General features: G+C 54.5%; 1 protein-coding gene and 1 non-coding gene across 2 annotated transcripts; one reads left to right on the top strand and one right to left on the bottom strand.

The window, feature by feature from the left end:
- Window positions 1–433: 433 nt before the first annotated feature.
- Window positions 434–572, bottom strand: LOC136509729 (small nucleolar RNA Z247). The gene has a single exon (XR_010772473.1). It is a non-coding gene; the product is annotated as a small nucleolar RNA Z247 (small nucleolar RNA).
- A 17,713-nt stretch (window positions 573–18,285) lies between these two features.
- Window positions 18,286–19,644, top strand: LOC136507011 (uncharacterized). The gene is made up of 3 exons (XM_066501874.1): window positions 18,286–18,411; window positions 18,497–19,122; window positions 19,206–19,644. The coding sequence occupies exons 1-3, from the start codon at window positions 18,286–18,288 to the stop codon at window positions 19,642–19,644; spliced, it is 1,191 nt and encodes a 396-aa protein (XP_066357971.1).
- The last annotated feature ends 6,855 nt before the right edge of the window (window positions 19,645–26,499 follow it).

Raw genomic sequence — 26,499 nt, 5'->3', positions numbered from 1 at the left:
GTACTAGATCCAACATGACGTATCTCCATACCTGACCCGCTGGCGGTGTGCACTTGGTCGTGGCTGCCGTACTTGTCCCGGACAGCGAGCTTCTCAAGCTCTCCGGTCACGTGATCTGTTGCACCGGAGTCCATGTACCAGTTTGTATCTATCCCATATGATGTGGTGGCCAACACTACACTCTTATGCGGAGGGCCAGTAAAAGAGGTGTTGAACCTCTTGAAGCAATGAAGGACGGTGTGCCCCTCTTTTCCTCACAGCTGACAGATGACGCCTGATGAAGGTGTTCCCTGGCCACGGCCACAGCCCCCGCGACCAAAGCTATTGTGATCACTACCACTGCGACCATGTGACGGGTTGCCACCACCGCGAACACCTTTGGCCGCCATGTTAGCGGAGGAGTTGGATCCCTCGCTGTGCATTTCCATACGCTGTTCAAAACTCACCAACTGAGTGTAAAGTTCGCTCACTGAAATGGGCTCAACCCTAGCAGCGACCGCAGACACTACTAGGTTGAACTTGAGGTCGAGACCGGTCAGGATGTAGGAGACCAGTTCTTCATCCTCTAGGTTCTTGCCTGCGGATGCCATCTCGTCCGCAAGGCCCTTCATCTTCACGAAGTATTCATTGAATGTAGATGCCCCCTTGGATGTCGTCGCCAGTGCCATCCGCGTGCTGATAACACGAGCACGACATTGGGATGCGAACATCCCTTCGATGGCCGCCCATGCCTCCGATGCAGACGCCACCGTAGTAGGCACCTGCCCAAGAATTTCCCTGGATAGTGAGGAAAGGAGGAAACTAAGGACCGTCTGGTCCTTTGCGATCCATGGATCGTAGTCGGGTTTTGGTGTAGGTGTCGCCTTCTTGTCGTCTCCTTTCGCCTCCAGGAATGGCAACGGTGACTGAGGAGATGGATCGATGTAGGATGCGAGCTGCACACCCCTAAGGGTTGAAAGCACTTGCATCTTCCACAGTGGGTGCTTGTTGCGAGTTAGCTTCTCTGTCACGGAGAAGCTGAAGGATGGAGAAGCAGAATGGGAACGCCATGGGTGATCTCCGCTAGGAGTGAGGCTCTGATACCATGTCAAAATGGGGTGAATGAGATGCCTTCTCAGTCTTTCGGTTACGTGTTATATAGCTAGGAACAGTCCCATGATGTGGCTTGTACAAGGGATCAAGATTACAATAGATTTGACAACAATATTTTAACAACCTTCTACTTGGATTACAAGCCAAGTGTCAACTTGGCTGGGTGCATGGTCCCCTAAAAACTAACCCTATCTTAATACCCCGGACATGATCTCGGGCGCCAAGTACTCGTTCGTGCCCACGAATGACATGGACCGCAGCTCCACGGGCTCCGCCACAAACTCCAGCTGCAGCCCGGTGTTGTTGCTGCCGCCGTTCGACGATGGCGCTTTGTTGGCGTGGCCGGCGGCCCGGGAAGAGGTGGAAGCACAAGGCGGCAGGGACGATGCAGCCATACAGGAGGAGATGGCGCAAGACACGGCGGAGAGGGCTGCGAGAGAGAGTGAGGGATCATTTGGCTGCGCCATATGAATGCATAATCAAATGCCATTTCTGGTTGCTCCCTCCGCAATCATTTTAAGGCTTTTAAAAACACGTCCGTACATTGTATTATCATTTGTGACATTACGCGTGAATCAAAATTGATCGGATTTCAAAGTAACCGGATTCGAATGCAGTAACATTTACACCCCTTTTAAACAAACATATATCAAAAAGTTTCACATCTGTTTTTCACTCTTACTCCTGCTCCACATGCCAAACCAACTCCGGTTCCTTAGCCTCCGCCCTCTGGAAAGGTTCTTATGGGCCAGCCCGTGTGGCATGGCTCTTAGCATAAATGATGAAATTGGTTGTGCAACAACTATATAAAGTTGCGCGTGTTATTCGCTTCTCAACGGATCGAAAACTTCAGACTGAAACGGCGGCATGCAGATGCAGGTGCGGGTCAGTAGGAGCATGGCCCTGCCTCTGTTCGCTTGTCTCTGTATGTAGCTGAAAAAAAAAGAGCCCGCACGGCCGGGCCATACCTACCTACCCACCTACGGAGTAGTACCTGTGCAAGTGCAACGACCAACGACAAGAAGAAAGACAGTAGGCCAGCAGGCCCTGGCACGGTGGCACCTGTATCTGTATCTGAATCAAGTGCCGGCATGTTGGATGCCACTGTGCTCGCTTCTCAGGTTCAGCTCCAGCCCCAGCTCCAGTGCAGCAGCAGATAGAGGTCACATGTAGCAGAGGAGGAGGAAAAGCCATCTGATCAGAGTAGTGACAGTGCCAATGTGTCGTACTCTCATGGCCGTTGGAAGTTGCACTTGCACGGTGCGGGGGGGCGCCTCCATTTCCGGTTTCGGACGGGGTCTAGTTTAATGCAGGCACAGAAATGCACCATGTGACTGTGATAATAACAACCCTGCCATTCCATCATGATGTGCCGATGATGATGGTCACTGGTGCGATGGTGCCGATCGATGCTGTTGTTTGGTCGACGGCATCGCAATTCACGACGATCAGTCGATCACCCTGTTTACTTGAGCATATCAGTCATACTTATCAATTATGATATAGTGTTTTTTTCTCAGTATAAAACAGCATCAGTCAGCTTATAAGCCACAGAAACGATCCAGCGAACAGAATAAATATAATTATAGTATTGTAATCAGCGCTCAATAAATAAATAAATAACCGTTCGAAGCCGCGCGTCTCACGGCGCTGCGTATGGATAATGGATCCACTAAGACTGTCTCCAACGATGAGACCTAAATACGGCACCCATTCGCCTGATTTAGGTGATGCACAGTAGAATGGGTGCCTACCTAAAACTTACGTTCTCCAACAGGCCCAACGCAAATCAGCTTCTTCTTCCTCGCGCTCTTCGCCACCCACCCATCTCCAAGTCCTCAGCCCGACGCCGCCTCCCCTCCTAGCCCGACGCCCTCTCCCCTCCCCTCCATCCAGCGGCGCCCCCAGCCCGACGCCCTCTCTCCTCCCCTCCACGGCGCGCGGCGGTCGGAGCACGAAGCACGGCGGCGCTCCTTCTTCACGGCGGCGGCACTCCTTCTCCAGCACGGCGCGCGGAGCACGACGCGCCTGGGATGGGGAGCACCGGGTGGCGCTCTTTCTCCACCACGGCGCGAGGAGCACGGCGCGGCCGGGATGGGGAGCACAACTGGGCGGCGCTCTTTCTCCACCACGGCACTCGGAGCATGGCGTGCCGCGTGGCGCCTCCCTCTCTCTCTCGCTTGCGGCCCCTCCTCCACAACCGGATCCGTGACTGTGGTGGCCGGATCCGCCGCTGGTGGCCGGATCTGCGCTCGTGGTGGCCGGATCCGCCGCTGGTGGCCGGATCTCCGCTCGTGGTGGCCGGATCTAGGCGGCGGCGAGCATATCCGACCGGCTCGCCTGGAAGCGCCGGCCGCGCCCCGTTGCGAGCCGCGCCTCGCCGCGGGCCCACCTCTGCGGCGCCAGACATTTGCGTCGTCTCCCTTTCGAGACGTTTATTTGCGTATCGGATCGGCTTGAACGCAAAATGTGCGTTGTGTCTGGGTCATCCGTTGGAGCATCTTTCTGGTACCCAAAAACACCGTAGACAACCTATTTTGTGTTTGGGTAGCATCGTTGGAGACAGTCTAATGAGCCGTGGGATGTGGACCTCCTCCCGGTGCCCTGACGACTTCGCCGACTGACGTGCAAGAGAAAATGAAGAATATTATTTTATTTTCTTTTTCCTCCTACTCTCCGCATGTAGAGTACCAGCCGCATTTTGGATTTCGCGCTCTCACGCCGTCTGGGAACAAACGAAATCGGTGTTCGTCGCTAGAGCGTCTTCTTTCTCATCCTTTTCGGTACTGCACGACAGATTGTGTCCGACTCAGATAGCGATTTCGCCAGACATTGAGGACGCCCTAACGAGCTCAGCTTCGGTTTTGCGGAGTAGACTACGGCGCTGTTTTGGTTGCGACGACCTTACCCTGCCGGCTTACAATGCAAGGCGTTTCATCTAACTTGAGAGTTCCACCGGTCGATCTGTACTTTGAGCACACAAGCAGTTTGTGCGTCAAGTTTGACTACTGCTTCGTGTACAGTACTTCCTAAGTGTCATTCTCGTTTCCCGAGGTGTCAAGTTTTTTTTTTAACTTTGACTATATATATATATATATAATTAGTATCATTAGATAGATTATACAATATATTTTCATAATAAATTTATTTAAAGATACAAATGTTGCTAATATTTTTAATCAATCTAATCAAAATTAACAATATTTGACCGACATGAAATTTAAAACAACACTTATTTTAGGATGGAAGAGTAATAATACTCCTAGCTAGGTACAGAGTGCATAAAAGGCTCCGGTAACAAAAGACCTTATTTGTGTGTATGTACCCGACGTTTGATCCACGATGAGCACGTATAAGTACCCAACCCACCGCGCACGTGTGCAGCGAAGCGCGCCTAAATACCTAGACCAATCGGTCTAAAAAAACTGATGTAGAGCAATTATTAGGTAGGTCAAATGATTTTTTTGTCGACTTTTGGCATATACGAATTGTGCAGCCTTATGGAAAATAAAAGGACGAAACATGACTAGGCGGATTCTAAAATTGATGACGTAATAATGTCCCCACCTCCGGACGGCGACGTGAGCACTCGCAAGCGGCGCCGCCGACGCTCGGCAGCCAGGGCACAGGCCTCATAGCTGGTGTCGCTAGTCAGGTTGATAAGTGTCCAATATAATAACATAATCTTCAGTACACTAGAGATGGTCCGAATATCCATGTATTGCACTCATGATCATCTAGGGCACCGCTAAAGCGTGTTGTATTAAACTTTTTTTTTATCTTAATACAAAGACACGCAAACCTTTTATATGATAAAAAAAAAGCATGCATGTTAAGCCTGAAAATATAATAACCAGACAACAAGTCCCTCAAGGTATTTATTTGACTGAACAGATGTTAATTAATAATAAAAGTTATTAGCACAAACTAGTGTTAAGTGATGCTAGAAACTAGATCTCTTTTTTATAAGGCCAATCTCAGTAGAGAGTTTCATGACGTTGTTTTCAAGACCGCCACGTCATGAAGAATGAAATGAAACATGAATGAAATCCCACTCTCAATGGAGAGTTTCATTCTATAATTTTATAGACATTAAATTTCATGACTAAAAGGAAGTTGATATTCGTGCCAAGAGAGTTTTATCCCCATAAAACTCATTTATTCTCTCTCTTCTTAAAATCCTTGTCACATAATAAAAAAACGCTTATGTGACAGCTCATTAAATGCAAATGAAACTCTGATGAAACTCCCACTGAGACTAGCCTCAACCATGTGAAGCAATCGATTATAGTTGACTGCTGTGATTACATGTGCAGATATGCTGATGTAGTGATGTGTATATCTGCATAAATAAGAATGCTCGTGTCTATGCAGGAGAGTGAAATTTTTGTATTTTGGTCCTTTTTGAAAACATTTTTTACAAATGACCCTCTGGTGAAGCATTTTCTAAAAATAGACCAAATGCTCGGCGTGTTAGAACCTGACGCCGTGGACTTTGGCTCGGCGCATTTTCAGTTAACGCTGAGGCACTGCCACATCACCGCTGACTGTTGTCGTAAATTTACCGTGGCACTGGGTCCCAAAGAGGTCGGCGTGGGCTTAGTTAACGCATATCTTCATACCTCGGCGCGGTGTGACTCAATGCCGAGGTCTGGCAACATAAGGCCGCACCGCAGCCCCCTTCTTTCGTCCTCCTCCATTCTCTCCTTTCTTTGGTGCATTCTTTTGTCTCCCCCTCTCTTCCCACGAAACCTAAACCCTAAATGCAGGTCTAGGGTGGCCAGATCAACGTTTTGCACGCTTCCCCAAGATGATCCTTGCCGGGTACCATAAAAAGCGGTCCCCTAAGCAAGGACAGAAAAAATCGCTTAGACCTTGTAAATATCGAAGCCAAGAGACAACCACCGGCAAACCCCCACCTTATCCGAGGCCCCGCCCGTAAGGCCTCGGACGAGGTACCGATTCTCCGCCTTGCCCGAGGCCCCGCCCATAAGGCCTCCCGAGGCCCCGCATGTAAGGCCTCGGACGAGGTACCGATTCTCCGACTCGCTCGAGGCTCCGCCCGTAAGGCCTTGAACGATGTACCGATTCTCCGCCTCGCCCGAGGGCCCGCACGTAAGGCCTCGGATGAGGTACCGATTCTCCGACTCGCCCGAGGCCCCGCCCGTAAGGCCTCGGATGAGGTACCGATTCTTCGCCTTGCTCGAGGCTGGCTCGGCAACAACCCTGTCGCCTCCGCCTTGACCGACTTCTCTGACAGGACATCACGTCCAACTAACGCGTTCAACCACTCCTGCGACATCAGCCGAACGACGGCTCGATACAGCGGAGTGGCCGATGAGATGTGAGTCACATCAACGCCATGCCGTCCGGGACAGGACGGGGCAGGGGTTACCGGCCGCTGTGCTCGGCACTATGCCCACGACTGACACCCGTGCTGCACTGTGCTGCCTAACCCCTGCTCCGAGGACAGCACGGCATGGAGAGTCATGTCCGGGTCCCTATAGCCTCAGAATTGACGTACAAAGACCAACTGCTCCCTCTGAGCCTCGACTATCCGCTTCAGGTCTCAGTAGCCTTGGGACTCGTGCCCGCCGAGCCCCCCACAATGATTCAGCCTCTGCATCGACTGGGCCTCGGCTCCCTACGTTGTCAACATACAGCGACCGACACATCGTCTACAATACGCACCATACCCTACGCCAAGACGCAGGAGCTCCCATGTCGCACAGGATCAGGCGTGACCAGCGCGTCGCTCCAGTGCACCGAGGACAAGGCCGCTCCACTGACCATGCTACCACAGTGATGAGCTACAGGGCTCGGACATGCCGCCTCTGCTCATGAAACGCCACATAGCAAATCCATGTATCACCCCCATGCCTCCCTTCGACTATAAAAGGGAGTGACCGGGGCCGCTTCTAGGCTCACGGGCACACGGAGACATAGGCTCACGGACACACACACACGTGCAAGCAATGTGTAATGCTCTGTAACACACACTCTTCCTCACTGCAAGAGATCAACATCTCAAGCAACTCACGCCACTACACAGAGACCTGGGACTAGCTCCCTCTCTCGCCCTGCTTGTAAACCCCTACTACAAGCACCTCGGTGTAAGGAATACAAGATCACTCTCTCAGACTGGACGTAGGGCACTCATTGCCTAAACCAGTATAAACCTTGTGTCTCTTTGCATCACTATCCAGGATTAGAGGCACGCAGTATATTTTCACTAGCCGGTTGAGGACCCGCCGGTCCGAAACACCGATAGTTGGCGCGCCAAGTAGGGGACATACTGCATGTCAGCTTAGTCATCCCAACAAGTTCCGGATGGCAGACCTCGTGCGACCACTGCATCTCAGCACAGTGATCTGGTTTGGGAGCCTAGAGTTCATGGCTTTAGGATCCGAGTACGATATGGCACTCCTCCCACCCAGAGCCCCATCGACCAACGATGACATCACGCACCAGCCGCCTAGGCGTAGGCGGTGCCCGGGCCGCCGCTCTTGTCGCGCTCACCAGGCACGACGCGGGCGGGACCACCCCGACACCGCGTGAGCTTAGGGCGACACACCACGCTTTGCCAGTGTCCCATACCGGCTGTTGGTATAGAATCCCTGGATGGGGACCTGTCTATCTTAAGCCTGGGCAAGGGAAAGACGCCGGTGGCGCGCAGCACCACCCCGTCATCAAGCTCTGCCCCGCCACCTCCTGAGGAGTCGACTTCGGCGGAGCGGAGCCCGGTGATGGCACCATCCTCGTACCCCTTCGGGTTGAGCAATGCCGCCGCCACCTATGCTTCCACCTACGCTTCCGCTCACGCAGAGCCCCAAGACGCCACCAACGTTTTGCCCTCGACCTCATCGCCACAACCTTGGCCCACACCCACACTGACTCCTTAGAGGAGGACGAGGCGTGGGCCGAAGCGGACTTCTCTAGGCTTCGCGACCCTAAAGCCATGCGTCGCTTCATGGCCGCGAGCGACTACTGCTTTGGCTACTCCTACTTTGATGATGAAGACACTTACAGTCCCACTCGCGAGTGCTTTAATGTCGAGCTCGGGGTGCCGAGCACGAGCGATGAGGACGAAGGGGCAGGCAATCGCTCCCCGCCCCACGAGGAACTTCGACGCCTAAACCTGGAGCAGCTCCATGAGCTTCAGGCCAAGGTCGAACAAGACCGACTCCTTCTGCAGCAACTCTGAGACACTCTCGAGCAAGAGCAGCGGGGTCGCGGTGATGGCGGAGTAGCCCGACGGAGGGCTCGCGACGTCAACCATCGCATCAACAACGATGAAGGGGGCGAACAACCCCCCATCTTCAATCACGCCAGCCAGAACGTCATGGTAGCAGCGATGGTACTCCGGACAATGCCCGAACCCACTACCACAGAGGGGCGACGGGTCTACGGCGAGCTCCGAGACCTCCTCGAGACCGCCGCGGTACAGCAGGCTGAAAGTTCCACCTCTCGATGGCGCGGGGGTGCCTTAGAACTACCCGCGGCATCACCTTGGCAGGATAGAGAGGCCTTGGTTCGTCCTGAGCTTGCTCGGGCACCGACAGCCGACAAGGCCCCCTCGGCGCATGACCGCCTCGGCGACCAACGCAAGGCGCAAGGCGACCACGATGTGGTCAGCAGGCGATGGCGCCACAGCAATGATGGGCCCGCCCGAGGCTACCACCCGCACCGAGGCACTCGCTACGATAGTGGGGAGGGCCACAGTCCTTCTCCTGGGCCACCTGGCCCTCGAGTCTTCAGCAAGGCCATTCGCAGCGCCCCCTTCATGGCCCGGTTTTGGCAACCGGCCAACCTCTCAAAGTAAGTGGCGAGACCAACCCCGAGCTATGGCTGGCCGATTACCACCTGGCTTGTTAGCTAGGCGGCACGAATGATGACCTGCTCATCATCCGCAACCTCCCCTAGTTCTTGTCAGACTCGATGCAAGCCTAGCTCGAACACCTCCCTCCCCTACAGATCAACAACTGGCACGACTTGGTAAAGGTCTTCGTCGGGAATTTCTAGGGAACATACGTGCGCCCCGAGAACTCCTAGGACCTCAAGAGTTGTCGCCAGAGGCCGGACGAGTCCCTCCGAGACTTCATCCGACGCTTCTCCAAGCAATGCACCGAGTTGCCCAGCATCGACGACTCAGAGATTGTCCAGGCGTTCCTCTCAGGCACCTCCTGCTGAGACCTGGTGAAAGGGTTGAGATGGCGACTAGAGGGGGGGGTGAATAGTCCTTTTTAAAATTAATCATGTCGGCTAACCAAAACAAGTGTGGAATTAATAACTATCGGTCTAGCCAAGCCTACACCCCTCTATCTATATTCTCTAGCACCTTCCAAAGATACTAATTAAGCAACAAAGGTGCCAGGCTAGCTAGAGCTCTCCTAACCAATTCTAGAAGCAAGGTCACACAAACCTAGGCCACTAGTACTTTAAGCAACAAGGGAGCTCCTACACATGCTAGTAAGCAAAAGCACAAAGCCAACTAAGCTCACTAGCAATGCTCAATAACAAGGCAACCAATGCCAAATTAGAGAGCACAATTACTTAGCTACACAAACTAAGCAATGTGACTAACAAGGTTACACAAACCAAATTAGCCACGCAATGGAGCTACTTCTATGCTACACAAGCAAGAAGGTAACTAGCAAGCTACACAAGCTAACTAATTACAAAAGCAACAACACAAGCTCAATGTATATGAAAGTAATCACAAGCTTGTGTAACGGGGATGCAAACTAATGGGAAGAACAAGGTTGACACAATGATTTTTCTCCCGAGGTTCATATGTTTGCCAACACGCTAGTCCCCGTTGTGTCGACCGCTCACTTGGTGGTTCGGCGGCTAATTGGCATCACCCGCCAAGCCCGCACGTCGGGCGCTGCAAGAACCTACCCCTTGAGTGAGGGTACCTCAATGACACGCTTTACTAAAGTTGCTCTTCATGACTCCCGCAGGGTGAGCACAAGTGCCCCTCACAAGCACTTCTCCGGAGCGCCGCACATGCTTCTTGCGGGCTTCGACGGAGACCACTACCAAGCCATCTAGGAGGTGACAACCTCCAAGAGTAACAAGCACCACCGGCTTACAACTCAATCACCTAGTGCCACTCGATGCAACCTCATGATGCAATTGCACTAGAATCGCTCACTCACACAATCGGATGATCACTATCAAGTATGTGTGAGATGGAGGGCTCCTAAGCACTCTCAAGCATGGACACAAAGTCCCCTAAGGTGCTCAGCTCTTCAAAGCTATGGCCATGGCCAAAGGACACTTCTATTTATAGCCCCATGGGCTAAACTAGCCGTTACCCCTTCACTGGGCATTTTTCGGGCCGACCGGACGTAGCACCGGACACGCCGATCGCAAATACCAGACGCGTCCGGTCGCTATACCGGACGTGTCCGGTAGCTGCCTGACCACCACGTGTCCGACCGTTGCCTCCAACGGCTCTCTGACATGACGACCGGATGCTCAGCACGAACCGACCGAACACTCGACCGCTACGTCCGGTTGAGTCTAGTAAGCCTCCAGGGCCGACCGGACGTGACAGTTAGAAACCGACCGGACGCTGAGCCTCAGCGTCCAATCGAGTCCAGTAAGCACCTACGGACGACTGGATGCTGCCAGCGTCCAATCGACCGCTCTGTCGAACACTGCCTTTTCTGCTTCACACCGGACGTGTCCGATATGGCGACCGGACACGTCCGGTCGCTGAGTACGCCGCCAAATACCGGACGTGTCTGGTCACCCTACCGGACGCATCCGGTCACTCTGTAACCAGCGCGACTCACTTGTTTTCATCACCAACTTCTTCTCCTTTGCAAATATGCCAACACTATCAAGTGTACACTATCATGTGTATGTGTGTTAGCATTTTCACAATCATTTTTCAAAGGATTAGTCACTCAACTTGCCACGTCACTCGATCCTAGCGACGATGTAAAGTTAGATCACTCGAGTGGCACTAGATGACCGATATGCAAACAAGTTTGCCCCTCTGGATAGTACGGCCATCTATCCTAAACCTGGTCATAAACTTCTCTACACACCTATGACCGGTGAAATGAAATGCCCTAGGTTATACCTTTGCCTTGCGCATTCCATTCCATCTCCTCCAATGTTGATGCAACACATGCACTAACATGATCAACAATGATATGATCCACTTCATATCATCACGTGATCATATTGGTTCATCGATCTTGACTCCACTTGCTCTTCACCGTTGCCATCATCCATCGGCGCCAAGTCTTGCTCAAGCTTCATCACCACGCAGTCCATCACTCCAAAGCCTTCGACTTGCCCTTCACACTTGCAACCGGTCCATCAAGCCAAGTCTTGTCTTGATCTTCTCCACCTTGATCACATGACTCAATGTCATGTCTCATGTGCATTAAGCTCCTTCATCATCACATGTGTGAGCTTTGCAACATCTCCAAGCCATTTTCACCTTCATGGCATATGTTGCTCACACACATGTACCTGTGGACTAATCACCTGTGTATCTCACATAAACACAATTAGTCCACCTAGGTTGTCACTCAATTACTAAAACCAAACAAGGACCTTTCAATCTCCCCCTTTTTGGTAATTGATGACAACTCTACAAAGATATGGAAATTAAGCTCTTTTGGATTCATGTTGCTTGCCCAAGCAATTTTACCATGTGAAAATGATTTTGGACAAGTACCACAAACCTGAGATGGTAGTATTAGCTCCCCCTACATATGTGCTAGAGTGTTTGATTTGAAGCTCGCACATATGCATAGATTAAAATTGTGGGAGAGTAATCACTACAAAATGATGCTAAGGTGTATAGAATAAACCTTTGAAGCGTGTACCAATCGGAGTTGCACCTTTAAGTTCATCCTTAGCACCATGGTTAGCTAGATATCACTTGGACATAAAAAGCACTAGATACCTCATGAGATCAACATTAAAAGCAAGGTACTAGCATTACTTGTAAAGCATACCAAGTGTCTAGCTATCATCCTATGCATGCTAGTTATCAAATCATCATTCAAGTTCTACAACTAGCATACACCACAATAGCATGCATATTGAATTTGAAAGCTTATGCAATGCAAGCAAGCACATGAATATGCACATATCAAATGCAATCAATCAAAGTTCATGAGCTTGCTCCCCCTACTTGTGTGCTTCTCTTGTCCAAGAATTTTGATCCATCTCTTTTCTCCAATGTTGCTCCCTCTTTGTCCATGTTCATGTCCAACCTCTATTTTATATCTCATCTCTCCCATTGTACAATCTCTCCCCCATTCAATCAAGCTTTCATATCTTTGTACAATCTCTCCCCCTTTGTCATCAATTTCTATAAAGGTGTGCTTCTCATTGATGCAAAGGTATGCATTTGGGGTAGATGGTTGAGGCTTGAATCTTGCATTTTTTATGGACATCACTTGATTGTTGGAATGACACCACTTATAGATACCACTTGTAACTCATACCACTTGTAGGAAGTGAATACCATTTGAGAGAATCTTCTAGTATGGAACCACTTGTTTGATTTATCAATAAGAACCATTTCTTGAACATTTGCTATCTTCATGAGTACCACTTATAGGATATCACTTGTGAGTTGATCTAGTCATCATTTGTAGATTCTTGATGAAATACTTGAGTCTAGATACCACTTGAAACATACAAACTAGATATCCATTTGCATTGTTGTCTTGTGCTTGTACTCTTATCACTATCATGAGCTTCTATGATTGACTTGAACTAAATTGATTTGCCTAAGCTTCCAAGTCCGGTTTAAACCAATGACAAGCTTCTTCACACCTCTTGCAAGGGTTATCTTGCCAATGTTGTACTTGTCACTTGTTAGCAATCCAAATTAAGTCAAGTACTTGGGATTACTAGCTCATGAACAAATTCATATACTAACCACTAGATCAAGTAATCATTCAAACAATAGTGGTAGGCTATGAATTTAAACATTTCATTTGTTATGCATGATCCTATGAAGCATGTACTATATGCACTAACCGCATACTAGTAAGGGATGAAATGATCATGCACATTACAATGATACCTTTGCTATGTTGGAGTAGAGGATAGTCACATAGATTCCAATTCATTACTCCAATAGCAATATGAAGTCCAATTATAAGCTTGGTGAAAACCAATAGATATCATGTTGAATTTCATTCTTTACCCATATGAAATGAATACCACTTATGATCAAGTGCACTTTCTTGTTGTGGTTGGCTTGCTTTATCTTTTGATCTTTGCTTGCATGAGAGTATCAATTTGAGAATACCACTTGAAATATAATGACTAACTCTCTTTTGGGTGTTGCTTGCTTTTCTTGATCAACCCTTTTGATTGCTTCAACTAAGCATCTCAAATGTTTCTCGGATCGCCACTTCCATGTTAGCCTTCCAAGTACCACACTTGGTTCACCTACACATAGGCGGCAAGCCCCTACACTAGGGAGAAGTGACCTCTCTCCAAGAACCATTCTTTGACACTCACTTGAAATAACTTGATTGATTGATCCAAGTGATAGACTTAACTTGATGAGTAGCCTTGATTCCTTATTTAAGTCCTTTTCTTTCTTCTTGTTTAAGTCCTTTTCTTTCTACCTAATGATTTCCAATAGTCACTAGAACTTAACCTTCAACTTCATCTCAAATTTGATCTTGATCTTTCAATTTGAGTACCAAATATGTGCAAAGTACATTCCACAATCAAATAGCCTTGTACTCTTTGCTTGTCATGCTTATAGATCATCTTAAAACCAAACTTAGTGTCGGTGTTTCGGACCGGGGGGTCCTCGACCGACTAGTGAATTTGTTCTGCGTGCTCCCGATTTCGGATGGTGATGCAAAGAGACACAAGGTTTATACTGGTTCGGGCAATCGACGCCCTACGTCCAGTCTGAGGGATAGAACTTGTATTCCTTGCACCGAAGTGCTCGTAGTAGGGGGTTACAAGCTAAGGGAGAGAGGGAACTAGTCCCAGGTCTTGGCAGGGCGTGAGTGGGCTGTCTGAGACGTTGCTCTCAAGTGGCTGGAATGTTTGCGTGTGTGTCTGTGTTATCCAGTCTTTCTTCTTCCTCCTCTAAGAGGCCCAAGTCCCCTCCTTTTATAGTTGAAGGGAGGACGAGGGCAGTACATGTATCACTATGCGACATCGTGCCAATAGGAGTGGCACGTCCGAACCCTATGGCCCGTTCCGGTGGCGACGTGGTCGTAGGAGCGATCCGTCCTTGGAATACTGGAGCGGCGTGGTTGTCCCATCAGGTCCTGTGCGTCGTGGGAACCCCGGGAATGTCTCAGAGCAGACGTGGCGGCGAACGTGCAAGCCTCGGTGGATAGATTGTGCGCGAGGCTGAGGCCTGGTCGGTGCCGAGGCTTGTACTACGGTGGGGGGGGTCTCGGCAGGCACGAACCCCGAGATTGCTGAGGCCCCGGTGTATAGTGCCGAGGCCTTGGGCGGGCGGCGGGTCATGGACACAGTCCTGGGACACAGTGGCTGGTAACCCCCATCATACCCTATCCTAGGCCCTGATCGTGGACACAGTGCTGGGACACAGTGGCCGGTAACCCCCGCCGTGCCTTGTCCCAGCCGTCATACCCTGTCCCAGGCGCCGATCGTGGACACAGCGCTGGGACACAGTTGCCGGTAACCCCCGCAATGCCTTGTCCTAGCCGTCATACCCTGTCCCAGGTGTTGATCGTGGACACAGTGCTAGGACACAGTGGCCGGTAACCCCCGTCATGCCCTGTCCCAGCCGGTATGGCGCTGATGCGACTTCAGGTCGCGTTGGCCATTCTATGACGTTGAGCCACTGTTCGGCTGAGATTGCAGGAGTGGTTGAAAGTATTAATGAGACATGACGCGCTATTGGGAGGGTCGGCCGAGGTGGGGGGCGACGGACCGTGGACGAGTTAGCCTCGTGCGACACGGAGATTGAGGCCTCACGCGAGACGGAGATCAGGCTCCTTGCTGAGGCCTTGCGTGAGAGGCCTCGCGCGATACAGAGAATGAGGCCTCGCACGAGACAGAGATCAGGCTCCTTGCCGAGGCCTCGCGCGAGAGGCCTCGCGCGATACGGAGAACACGCTTCCTGCCGAGGCCTTCCGTGGAGAGCCTCGGGCGGGGCGGAGACGGCGTTCCTTTGCTGAGGCCTTCTCTGGGGAGCCTCGTGTGAAGCGGAGTTGGCGTCAGGATGCCAAGACCTCCTACTCGAGGCTCGAGGCGAGGAGGGGGAGGACCCGATGGGCTTGGCCGTGGCGGGTGAGAGGCCCATGTCTTACCTTCTAGCTTTTTCTTTTTTTAATGGGGATTTAGCAACCCATTTTGATGTTTTGCTTGGGGTACCCCATTCTAAGATACCTGATAGTAGCCCCCGAGCCTCAGGGGGAGCGCGTGCACTCCCCCTGAGGGTTTGCCGAGGCTTGGTTCATACCTGCCCTGTAAGAATTGGGGTTACTTTTTTCGAGGTTCTGGTGGGTGCGCGCGAGCGCACCCGCCGGGTGTAGCCCCCGAGCCCCTATGGGAGTGGAGTTACTCCTCCAGGGGCTTTCTTCATTTTTGTGTCTGAACGAGTAGTTCTTATTGCATTTGCCGAGCCCCCAAGCACAATTTCGGGTTGCGGGGGTCTTGGCGAGGCTGTAGAAGAAAAGCCCTCTAGCCTCCGCGCGGGGCGAGAGGTTCGTCAGGGGGCCCCTGACTTTGGGTATGACCCTCACGCTTCCTTTCGCTCGGGAGGAGGGGTGGAATGTGCCAGGCTACCCTCGATGGGCACGAGCGTGGACACTTCCGATGAGCTGTTAGCGGGTAGTCCGAGTGGAGGCCCGAGCCTCATTCGCTGGGGGACGGCTAGTAGTCCAGAGACGCACTCCAAGAGTACCAGGGGGTTTCTCTAGTGGGTGCCGAGGCTGTTCGCGGGCCTCGGTGGCTCAGTGCCTCCCAACGGTGGGATCCCATTCGGATACTTCCCCGCCGGTCTCGGACACGACTTAGGACGCCCCGAGCGACCATTCGCTCAGGCCTGGGCCATTCGTAGGCTCGTCCCGATGTCATCCCTGACTCTGTTGCCCTAGGGCGGCTGTTGAAGCCTTTTGGAGGCCCAACCTTCGAACCCCTAGACCGTAACGGGCTCGGCGCCCTTTTATCATGTTTGTAGTGAAACCTCTAGCGTGGTTCTGGGCTATTTGTCTTTGTCTTGGGTGTTCTGGCCCTTTCATCTGATCTTCACATGTCCTTTTCATTTGAACGGAGGGTTAGTTTGCCGAGCCCATTCTGGTCTCGGTGAGGTTGCAGGAAGAGCCCCTAGCCTCTGCGTGAGAGGGCCGTCGGGAATTCTCCTAACTTTTTATACGCCCCTCGTGCGTGAGGGTTTGTTTGCCGAGGCCCCTTTGGGTGCGAGCCCGGAACGTGGGGTCTCGACATATTTGCAAGAGGAGCCCCCTAGCCTCTGCATAGGGTGAGAAGGCCGTCAGGGGTTCCCCTAACTTTTTATGCGACCCTCGTGCTTCCTTTTCGCTCGGAAGGAGGGGTGGAATGTGCCTCGCTACCCTTGATGGGCACGAGCGGTGGCACTTCCGATGAGCTGTTATCGGGTAGTCTGAGTGGAGGTCCGAACCCCGTTCGTTAGGGGATGGCTAGCAGTCCAGAGACACACTCCAAGAGTACCAGAGGATTTCTCTAGTGGATGCCGAGGCCGTTCGTTGGGCCTCGATGGCTCGGTGCCTCCCCACGGTGGGATCCCATTCGGATACTTTCCTACCGGTCTCGGACACGACTTTGGGCGTCCCAAGCATTTCGCTCGCTTGGGTCTCGGCCCCGTACAGGCTCGCCCGCAGTCGCCCCTGACTCTATTATCCTAGGGCGGCTGTCGAAACCCTTTGGGGTCTAGCCTTCGAACCCCTGGATCGTAATAGGCTCAGAGCCCGGTTCCTTCCTATGAAAGGAACAGGCCGCGGGAAATATCTTCCCTATCGGCTCGGCCGCGGGTGGCGCGTCTTTTGAGGCGGTTTCATGGGGAGGCGAAACGACGCCTGCTGCCGTAGTGGCCGAGCACGATGCGATGGACAAGACGTAACTATCCTCGCATTTAATGCGGGAGACGTGGGCGCGTGGGCCACCGAAATCGGCTCGTGGTTAACCGCGCCAGACGGGGAAAACCTCCCCGATTTCATCGCTCGTTCATTTCGCCTCCTCCCTGCATAAATACCCGAAGAGTCTTGCCCCTCCTTGTCTTACCTTGCCTGCCACCTCTGTCGAGCCATCGCCAGAGCAGCGGGTGTCGGGAAGAAGAGGAGAGAAGAGCGAGCCTAGGGAGAAAGCGAGAAAAAAGCTAGAGCATGGGGGGAGAGAGAAAAACTCACCACCGCACCCGATTCCTCCATCGCACTCATGGCCGGCAATGTTGTCGTTGTCGAGGCAGACCCTTGGGATCCGTCGGACGTCACCGAGGAGATGCTCCAGTCGCTTGTCGACGGTGGACTCCTCCGCCCGGTGACCGACCCTAGTAGGCCGGAGTGGATTGTTCCGTACGGCGAGCTGGAGCCGAGGCCTCGCGATGGCTACGTCGTGAGCTTTGTCTCCTTCCACGAGCGTGGCCTCGGTGTTCCGGCGGACCGATTCATGCGGGCGCTCACGCATTACTATGGCGTGGAGCTTCATAATTTTAATCCCAACTCCATCGCTCAGGCGGCTATCTTCGTTGCCGTCTGCGAGGGGTATTTGGGGATCGCTCCCCATTGGGATTTGTGGCTCCACCTGTTCCAGGCGGGGCATACTACCAAGCCAACGGGCACGTCGGGCAAGAGGAAGGCATCAAGGGCCAGAGGCTGCACCCTCCAAGTGCGTTAGGACCGCCTGCACCTCTACATCCTGGCCCAACTCGCGTCCTCCAACCGCCGATGGTACACAAGTTGGTTCTACCTCTGCAACGACGACGGAGGGCTTCCCCCTTATACTGGGCGGATTGTGGGCAGTTGCCCGGAGAAATGGAAGTGGGGTGTCCTGAAGGTCGACCAGCCCAAGCTGGAGCCGCTCCTGGAGGGGCTGGCGAGGCTGCGGGGCCATGGCCTCACCGTCGCTGTGGTCGTGGCCGCCTTCCACCGCCGGAGGGTGCTGCCGCTGATGGCTCGACGGCAGCGGCTGTTTGAGATGAGGCCGGGTGAGCCCGTCGAGGGCACCCGGATGTCTTCCTCCGCCCTCTCCGATGAGGAAATTCATCGTCAGGTGGAGGAGACGGTAGACGCGAAGTTGAGGGGCGGCAACCTCACCCCCTTCGCGATGCGACCGTCGCGGGGGTTCCTTTCGCTGGTAAGTCGAGTGCCACTGTAGCCTCTAAACCTCCTCAATCTCCCTTTATCCCTTGTTTCCTTATGAGCGTTTGTCGTTTCTTCAGGGGATGAGGGATGTGCGCTCCTCCCCACCGCCCGTTCCCGAGGATGCGGGGCAGCGAGCGATCAACCGCGCTCATGTCGACGCGCAGAAGAAGCGGAAGGATGCTAAGGCAGCGAAGCGCACGAAGCACATCCTTGCGCGTGAGGCGCTGGATAAGCGCCGCCATCAGCAACAGAAGGATGGTCTTCCGTTGGAGGAATCCCCATCGACGTCGTTGTCGACAGAGGCCTTGGACGGGAACGACAAGGGCGAGATAGGGCGAGGCCCCCTAGACCACCTTCCTGACATCGTGGAGGTGGTGCCTAGGGCGTCGGCGAGCAGCCCGGCACCCCCGGGAAGGGGAGGAGAAGCGGACCCGGGGCCGGCGGTGCCCCCCTTTGGGGCCGAGGCCGACACGGCCGAGGCGTGGGCATTAGGCAAACGCGCCGTCAGCCTGGTAAGCTCGGCAGTCGCGGCGGAGCTGGTTGCGGTGGAGGCGACGCCACCGGCCCCGCAGAGGACCAAAGGGGCGTCGGGGTCCGCTGAGGACCGACCGGCGCCGATGGATACGGATGCGACACCACCGCCGCCGCCTCCGCCGTCGCAGATGAGGTTTGCTGTGGCGAAGCTGGGGCTACCCCGTTCAAGGTAAGTGTACTTTTGGCTGGGTTATGGTGTCTTCCATTTGCTTTTTTGGTCTCGTGCTGACCCTGTGGGTTAATTTTCTTTAGTCAGAAATGGCCTGTGGATGACCTCCCCTTGGCGCCCCTTAAGGCGCTTAAGGCGAGCCCCAGCTCCTCTGCCCACTGGGTGGCGGAGGCGCAAGCCGCCATCCAACGCGGCACGGCGTCGGTGAGGGTCGACCCAAAGGAACCGGTCGCCCAAGGAGGGGTTACCGAGGTGGCCCCTGCACGGTCGGATGGGGCCATCGTGCCCTTTGTTGTCGAGGCTCCCGGGGCCTCTGGGGCTGAGGTGAAGGAGGCCCCTACGCCCATGACCGCCGAGACCGTAGTGTCCGCGGTCGGCGTTTCTGCGTCTGCCGAGGCCACAATGACGGAGGCCGGAGCCCCCGAGACCGCCGAGGCCATGATTGCAGAGGCCGGAGCCCCCAAGGTCACCGTGGCCATCATGATGGCGGCGAGGCCGTCTATGCAGGAGGCGGAGATGTAGGCGGTGGAGGCCTCGGCCGTGCCCTTGGCATAGGGCCCGCCGTTGTTGCGGGAGAGTGCCCGGGAGGCAGAGGTCTATCCGATCTCCTCCGACGACACTTCCCGGGTGCGGGAGGTGGTCGGCGCCGAGGAGACTGATGCCGTGGAGCAGCCGGCGCCTCTCCTAGACGAGGGAAGCTCGGCCCTTGTGCGGGTGCGACCCGAGCCCCGCGGGTGGGATCACCCGCGGGTACTATGGCGGAGCCGGGACAACCCTGAGGGGGAGCCTCTGTTCACCCTCGAGGACATGGCCGAGGGCAGGCGCTGGAGTACCTTCGAGCAGTACGGCAAGCTGGCGGAGCGGTCGCTATGGACGACGCTGTCTGTGGTGGCCGACGAACTGCCCGGAGTCGCCTAGGTTCGTGTTTTCCTTTCTCGCATGACGTTATTCTTTCCTTGGTTTTGTCGCAATCAACGACCTCTGCTCTGCCTCCTCAGGAGCTCGAGACCCGGTCCCTCGGGAAGTCGGTCTTCCTCCGGCGGGAGAGGGGAATCTGGGACCAGCTTCAGAGGCAGAGGGGCCTTCGTGCCGATGCTAACGAGCTTCTGTCGGCACGAAGCACGGAGGTGGAGGACCTCCGCCTTCGCTGTGCCGATGCGAAGGTCAAGGCGGCCACAGCCCAGACGCAGCTCGCTCCCTTGGCGGCGCGGATCAAGGAGCTGGAGGAGGAGCTTACCCACGCCGTCAGCGATCGGGATGCCTTCAGATCCCGAGCTGAAGAAGCGACGGCCTCGGGCAAGGCCCTCGCTGGGCAGCTGGGGGCAGAGGAGAGTGCGCACCAGCTGACCAAAGGTGCTCTGAACGAGGCCCTTGCTGCGGTTGAGGCCTCGCAAATCGAGGCTATGGTTTTGAGGGGGACGGTCGAGGGTGAGTTTGAGTCCCCTTGTTTTGTTTTCTTCCTCTTATGTTCGCTCCCTAACTTCCTTGTATGACGCAGAGCTGGGGAGTGAAGCTTCCAGGGCGGCCGAGGCCTCTTGGGTCGAGGCCCAGCGGTTGAAGGAGAAAGCCGAGGCCTGTCAGGCCGAGACCCGACGCTGGGAGCTGAAGGCCAAGGGTGAGCGCCGTGGGCTTCCGTCCCTAACTTAGGTTGTTTCTTCTCTAGCTCGACCTTATTCCATTTTCCATGGTGCAGAGTCTGAGGCAGAGATCATTCGGGCCACCGACGCCTCCAGCGCGGTGCAGACGGTGCTGGAGACCGAGATCGGGGAGCACGAGGCGCTAAAGCGTGCTGCCCTTTCCGCCTGCGAGGCTCTGGAGGTCGACGGGGTTCAGTCGGGCAGCTCCCTTGGGAGCCGCTTGATTGCGCTGAGCAGCCAGATGCGCGAGCGGCTTCGAGGGGCGCTGCACACGGGTGTCAAGCGGGCGATGGCCGTCATCTCCTCTCACTACCTTGGCGTCGACCTCCCAGCCATCAGTGATGGCTACGTTCTGCCTGATGATGACGAGGAGGCCCACGCGGCAGTCACGAAGCTGCTGGAGGCAGCGGAAGGCCCTGGCACGGCGCTGGCGACGCTCTTTGAAGACGAGGTGGTTCCGCCCCTGCCATCTGCCGATGCTGGAGGCCCTGAGCCTTAATCTGGGCCCCAGGGGCTATGTAAAGATAGAATAGGGGTTATTTTTGTATCATAACGTTTGTGGCTATCGAGGCCTTTATTTCTGACGTATTTGTGTTTCTTAGTTGTTTTTCTCATGTTTCCGAGCCTTTGCCCTCTGTTGCTTCTGATCAGATTTCGTTTGCAAAACACCCCTGTGGGGCCTAAGCCGTCCCTTGAGCGAGAGGTAGTGAGGGAGTGCCATAGCTTGGGGGCGTAGGCCGTCTCATGACTCTACCGGCCTCTTACTTAGGAAACGGACCTTGGTCCGGCGAGTCTTTACAAATGATTCGTCAGAACCTGCTAGAGACTTGGCGTAGGAATTTTTTCAAAAAGCAACTAAAAATGGTGCGTGGGACCTAGGGGGAGTCCCCCATCAAAGCAACTAAAAAATGGTGCGTGGGACCTAGGGGGAGTCCCCCATCTAGCCCCCGAGGGAGGCTTGGTTCTGCTGAGGCAGAGCCGAGTCTCCCTTGTTGTGTTTATTGTACTGCCGAGACCTACGGTGGGCTTGGGAGGTTTCTCGAAAAGTAAAGACCAATTAAAGAGCGCTTTTTAATTGTATTTCGAGAAACAACATATACAATGCTTGGAAATTTAGGGATAAAAGCGACGTAGCTGTTCTATGTTCCAAGCGTTGGTGAAGATTTCACCCTTTTCATTGGCCAGCTTGTAGGTCCCGGGCTTTAGGACTTGGGCAATGATGTACGGTCCTTCCCATGGCGGGGTTAGCTTGTGGCGATCCTTGTTGCTCTGTGCTAGCCTCAACACCAGGTCGCCTACCTTCAGGTCTCGACCTCGGACGCGTCAGGCCTGATAGCGCCGCAGGCTCTGCTGATACTTGGCTGAGTGTAGTAGCGTGACGTCTCAGGCTTCCTCCAGCTGATCGAGGGCGTCCTCTCGGGTTGTGCGGTTGCTTTGTTCATTATAGGCTTGCAGCCTCAGGGACCATATTCCAGGTCGGTGGGGAGGATGGCTTTGGCCCCATAGACTAGGAAGAAAGGCATGAACCCTGTGGCTCGGCTTGGAGTGTTTCTCAGGCTCCAAATGACCGACGGGAGTTCGGCGAGCCATTTCTTGCCAAACTTTTTCAACCAGTTGTGAATTCTTGGCTTGAGGCCTTGTAGGATCATGCCGTTGGCACGCTCTACTTGGCCGTTGGTCCTTGGGTGTCCTACGGCCGACCAGGCCACACGGATGTGGTGGTCATCGCAAAACATCAGGAACTTTTTGCCGGTGAACTGCGTCCCGTTGTCGGTGATGATGGTGTTGGGGACCCCAAACCAGTGGATAATGTCAGTGAAGAACAGCACTGCCTGCTCGGATTTGATTCGATTGATCGGACGGGCCTCGATCTATTTGGAGAACTTGTCGATTGATACCAGTAGATGGGTGTAGCCCCCGAGGGCCTTTTGCAGAGGCCCGACCATGTCGAGCCCCCACACGGCGAATGGCCATGTGATGGGGATGGTTTGCAAGGCCAGGGCCGGGAGATGTGTCTGTCGAGCGCAGTACTGGCATCCTTTGCAGGAGCGTACTAGCTGGGTGGCATCGGCGACCACCGTCGGCCAGTAGAACCCTTGGCGGAAAGCGTTCCCTATGAGCGTCCAAGGCGCCGCATGGTGCCCGCAGGCGCCTGCGTGTAAGTCCCAAAGCAGAGCTTGGCCCGCCTCGGAACTGATGCATCGTTGAAGGACACCTGAGGGACTTTGCCTGTATAATTCGCCATTGTAGAGGGCGTAGGTCTTGGCTCGGCACGCGAGCCATCGTGCTTTAGTTCGGTCGTCGGGAAGCTCCCCCCGATCAAGCCAATCGAGGAATGGGACTCACCAATCCGCGTCCTGATCAGTCTGCGGAGGCTCGGCGTTGACTTCCATGACCTCAGGCTCGGCCGAGGGGGTCTCGGCAGCGGAGGGGGCGTTGGGCTTTGCCATGGGTTCCCCAGGTGGGCCTTGCTCTGCTGTCGAGGTGCAGCCAATGGAAGGTTTGTGAAGGTCTCTGGCGAAGACATTTGGGGGGACTGGGGCCCATGCCGAGGCCATCTTTGCCAGCTTGTCGGCGGCCTCGTTATACTTTTGCGCGATGTGATTTAGTTCGAGACCGTCGAACTTGTCTTCTAGGCGTCGTACCATTTTGCAGTAAGCCTCCATTTTAGGGTCGAGGTAGTTTGACTCCTTCATCACCTGATCTATGACGAGCCACGAGTCTCCTCGGACGTCGAGGCGCCGTGCCCCAAGCTCGATGGCGACTTGTAAGCCATTGACGAGGGCCTCATATTCGGCCACATTATTGGAGGCGGTGAAGTGGAGCCGCACCATGTAGTGCATGTGTACTCCGAGGGGCGAAATGAAGAGCAGACCTGCGCCTGCCCCGGTCTTCATCAGGGATCCGTCGAAGTACAGGGTCCAGCACTCTGTCTAAATTTGAGCAGGTGGCAGTTGGGTATCTGTCCATTCAGCCACAAAATTGGCCAAGACCTAAGACTTGATCGCTTTTCGAGGCGCAAAGGTCAAGGTTTCCCCCATGAGCTCAACAGCCCACTTGGCTATCCTGCCCGAGGCCTCCCGGTTATGAACTATCTCGCCCAGGGGGAAGGATGATACCATAGTCACTGGGTGCGACTCGAAGTAGTGGCGCAGTTTGCGCCGGGCCAGGACCACGGCGTAGACTAGCTTCTGGATGTGGGGGTAGCACGCTTTGGTCCCGGAGAGCACCTCGCTGATGAAATAGACAGGTCGCTAGGTAGGCAGAGTATGTCCTTCTTCCTGCCTCTCTACTACTACGGCGGCGCTGACCACTTGGGTTGTTGTGGCGACGTAGAGTAAGAGGACCTCGTCCATGGCCGGGGGTATCAGAACGGGAGGATTGGTGAGCAGCCTCTTGAGCCTGTCGAGGGCTTCCTCGACCTCGGGGGTCCAAGAAAAACGCTCGGATTTTCTCAAGAGTCGGTACAGAGGCAAACCTTTTTCGCCAAGGCGCGAGATGAAGCAGCTCAGGGCCGCAAGGCATCCCATGACCCTCTGCACTCCCTTGAGGTCTCTGATTGGTCCCATGCTGGTTATAGCCGAGACCTTCTCTGGGTTGGCCTCAATGCCGCGTTCTGAGACTATGAATCCCAAGAGCATGCCTCGGGGGACCCCGAACACACACTTCTCAGGATTGAGCTTGATGCCCTTCTCTCTAAGGCATTTGAAGGTTACCCTCAAGTCATTCACAAGATTCTCAGCCTTTTTGGTTTTGACCACGATGTCGTCTACGTAGGCCTCAACGGTCTGCCCGATGTTGTCGCCAAAAACTTGGGTCATGCATCGCTGGTACGTGGCACCCGCGTTTCTGAGGCCGAAGGGCATCGTCACGTAGCAGTACATGTCAAATGGTGTGATGAAAGAAGTCGCGAGCTAGTCGGACTCTTTCATCTTGATCTGATGGTAACTAGAGTACGCGTCAAGGAAAGACAGGGTCTCACACCCTGCGATGGAATCAACGATTTGATCGATTTGAGGTAATGGGAAGGGGACCTTTGGACAGGCTTTGTTCAGACCAGTGTAGTCTACACACATCCTCCATTTCCCATTTTTCTTCTTGACTAAAACGGGGTTAGCCAACTACTCTGGGTGGGACACTTCCTTGATGAACCCGGCCGCCAAGAGTTTCTGCACCTCCTCTCCGATGGCCCTGCGCTTTTCTTCATCGAAGCGGCACAGGCGTTGCCTCACCGGTCTAGATCTAGCCCGGATGTCCAGGGCATGCTCGGCGACCTCCCTTGGTATGCCCGACATGTCCGAGGGACTCCATGCGAATATGTCAGCGTTCGCACGGAGAAAGTCGACGAGCACGGCTTCCTATTTGATGTCGAGGGTGGCGCTGATCCTCAGCGCTCGGTCATCGGGGCAGGCGGGGTCGACCGGGATGAGTTTGATGGTTTTAGCAGGCTCGAACGCCCCCGTGCGACGCTTAGAGTCAGGCACCTCGCCACTGAGTTGGTCGAGGTGGGCGATGAGGGTCTCAGCCTCCGCAAGAGCCTCGGCGCACTCGATGCACTCGACGTCGCAGTCATATGCATGCTCGTACGTGGACTCGATCATGATGATGCCATTAGGGCCTGGCATTTTGAGCTTGAGGTAGGTATAGTTGGGCACTGCCATGAACTTGGCGTAGCATGGCCGTCCCAGAATGGTGTGGTAGGCTCCTCCGAACCCGACTACCTCGAAGGTGAGGACTTCCTTACGGTAGTTGGAAGGGGTGCCGAAGCAGACAGGAAGGTCGATACGCCCGAGGGGTCGCGTGCGCTTCCTGGGCACGATGCCGTGGAAGGGTGCGACGTCGCCTCGGAGTCTCGACCGGTCGATCTCCAAGAGCTCCAGGGTGTTGGCATAAAGGATGTTGAGGCCGCTGCCTCCGTCCATCAACACCTTGGAGAGTCGAGTGTTGCCGATGATCGGGTCGACGACCAGTGGGTACTACCCAGGATTCGGAATACGGTCGGGGTGGTCATCTCGATCGAAGGTGATCGCCTCTCGAGACCAGTCGAGGTACTGGGGGGTGGCCACCTTGACCGAGAAGACCTCTCGGCGTTCCCTCTCGCGCTGCCGCGCCATAAGGCATGCCGAGGGCCCACCAAAGATCATGAAAGCGTTGCGTACCTCGGGGAACCCGTCGTCCTTGTCTTTGTCCCAACCACCGGCGCCCTTCTGCTTGGTGTCATCGTCAGGGAGCCTGAGCCTGGCGTAGTAGCGCCGCAGCATGGTGCAATCCTCGAGAGCGTGCCTGACTAGGCTCTGGTGGTAAGGGCAGGGTTTCTTAAGCATGTCGTCGAAGGGTCTCGGGCCTTTGGAGCCCCGGGGATTCTTGTGCTCTACGGCCGTGACTGATTAGCCTCCAGGACCTCCTGCTTCCCCAGGCGCCCCTTTTTCTTTTTCTTAGGGAGGTGGGAGGCTGAGGCCTCGGGGGCCTCTTCCCTCCGCTTACCCTTGGTGTCGGTGTCGGGGAAGATGGCTCCGACAGCCTCTTCACCTGAGGCAAAGCTGGTGGCGATGTCAAGGAGCGTAGCAGTAGAGCGTGGGACGTTGTGACCTAGCTCTCGGACCAAGTCCCGACAAGTGGTGCCATAGAGGAAAGCCTGGACGATCTCCGAGTCGCCGACGCTGGGTAGCTCGGTGCACTGTTTGGAGAAGCGCCAGATGAAGTCTCAGAGAGACTCGTCCGGCTTTTGGCGACAGCTCTT

The sequence above is a fragment of the Miscanthus floridulus genome, chromosome 15 (genome assembly GCF_019320115.1).
Source record: "Miscanthus floridulus cultivar M001 chromosome 15, ASM1932011v1, whole genome shotgun sequence".
Classification (NCBI taxonomy): domain Eukaryota; kingdom Viridiplantae; phylum Streptophyta; class Magnoliopsida; order Poales; family Poaceae; genus Miscanthus; species Miscanthus floridulus.
This window is presented reverse-complemented; position numbering and strand designations above follow the sequence as displayed.

What these genes read in the sequence shown, in the direction of transcription:
- LOC136507011 (XM_066501874.1), top strand. Translation starts at nt 18,286, where the DNA reads ATGTCTTCCTCCGCCCTCTCCGATGAGGAAATTCATCGTCAGGTGGAG. An exon ending in CGCGGGGGTTCCTTTCGCTG is followed by an intron (nt 18,412 to 18,496) that starts GTAAGTCGAGTG and finishes TCGTTTCTTCAG; the next exon opens with GGGATGAGGGATGTGCGCTC. An exon ending in CTGGGGCTACCCCGTTCAAG is followed by an intron (nt 19,123 to 19,205) that starts GTAAGTGTACTT and finishes AATTTTCTTTAG; the next exon opens with TCAGAAATGGCCTGTGGATG.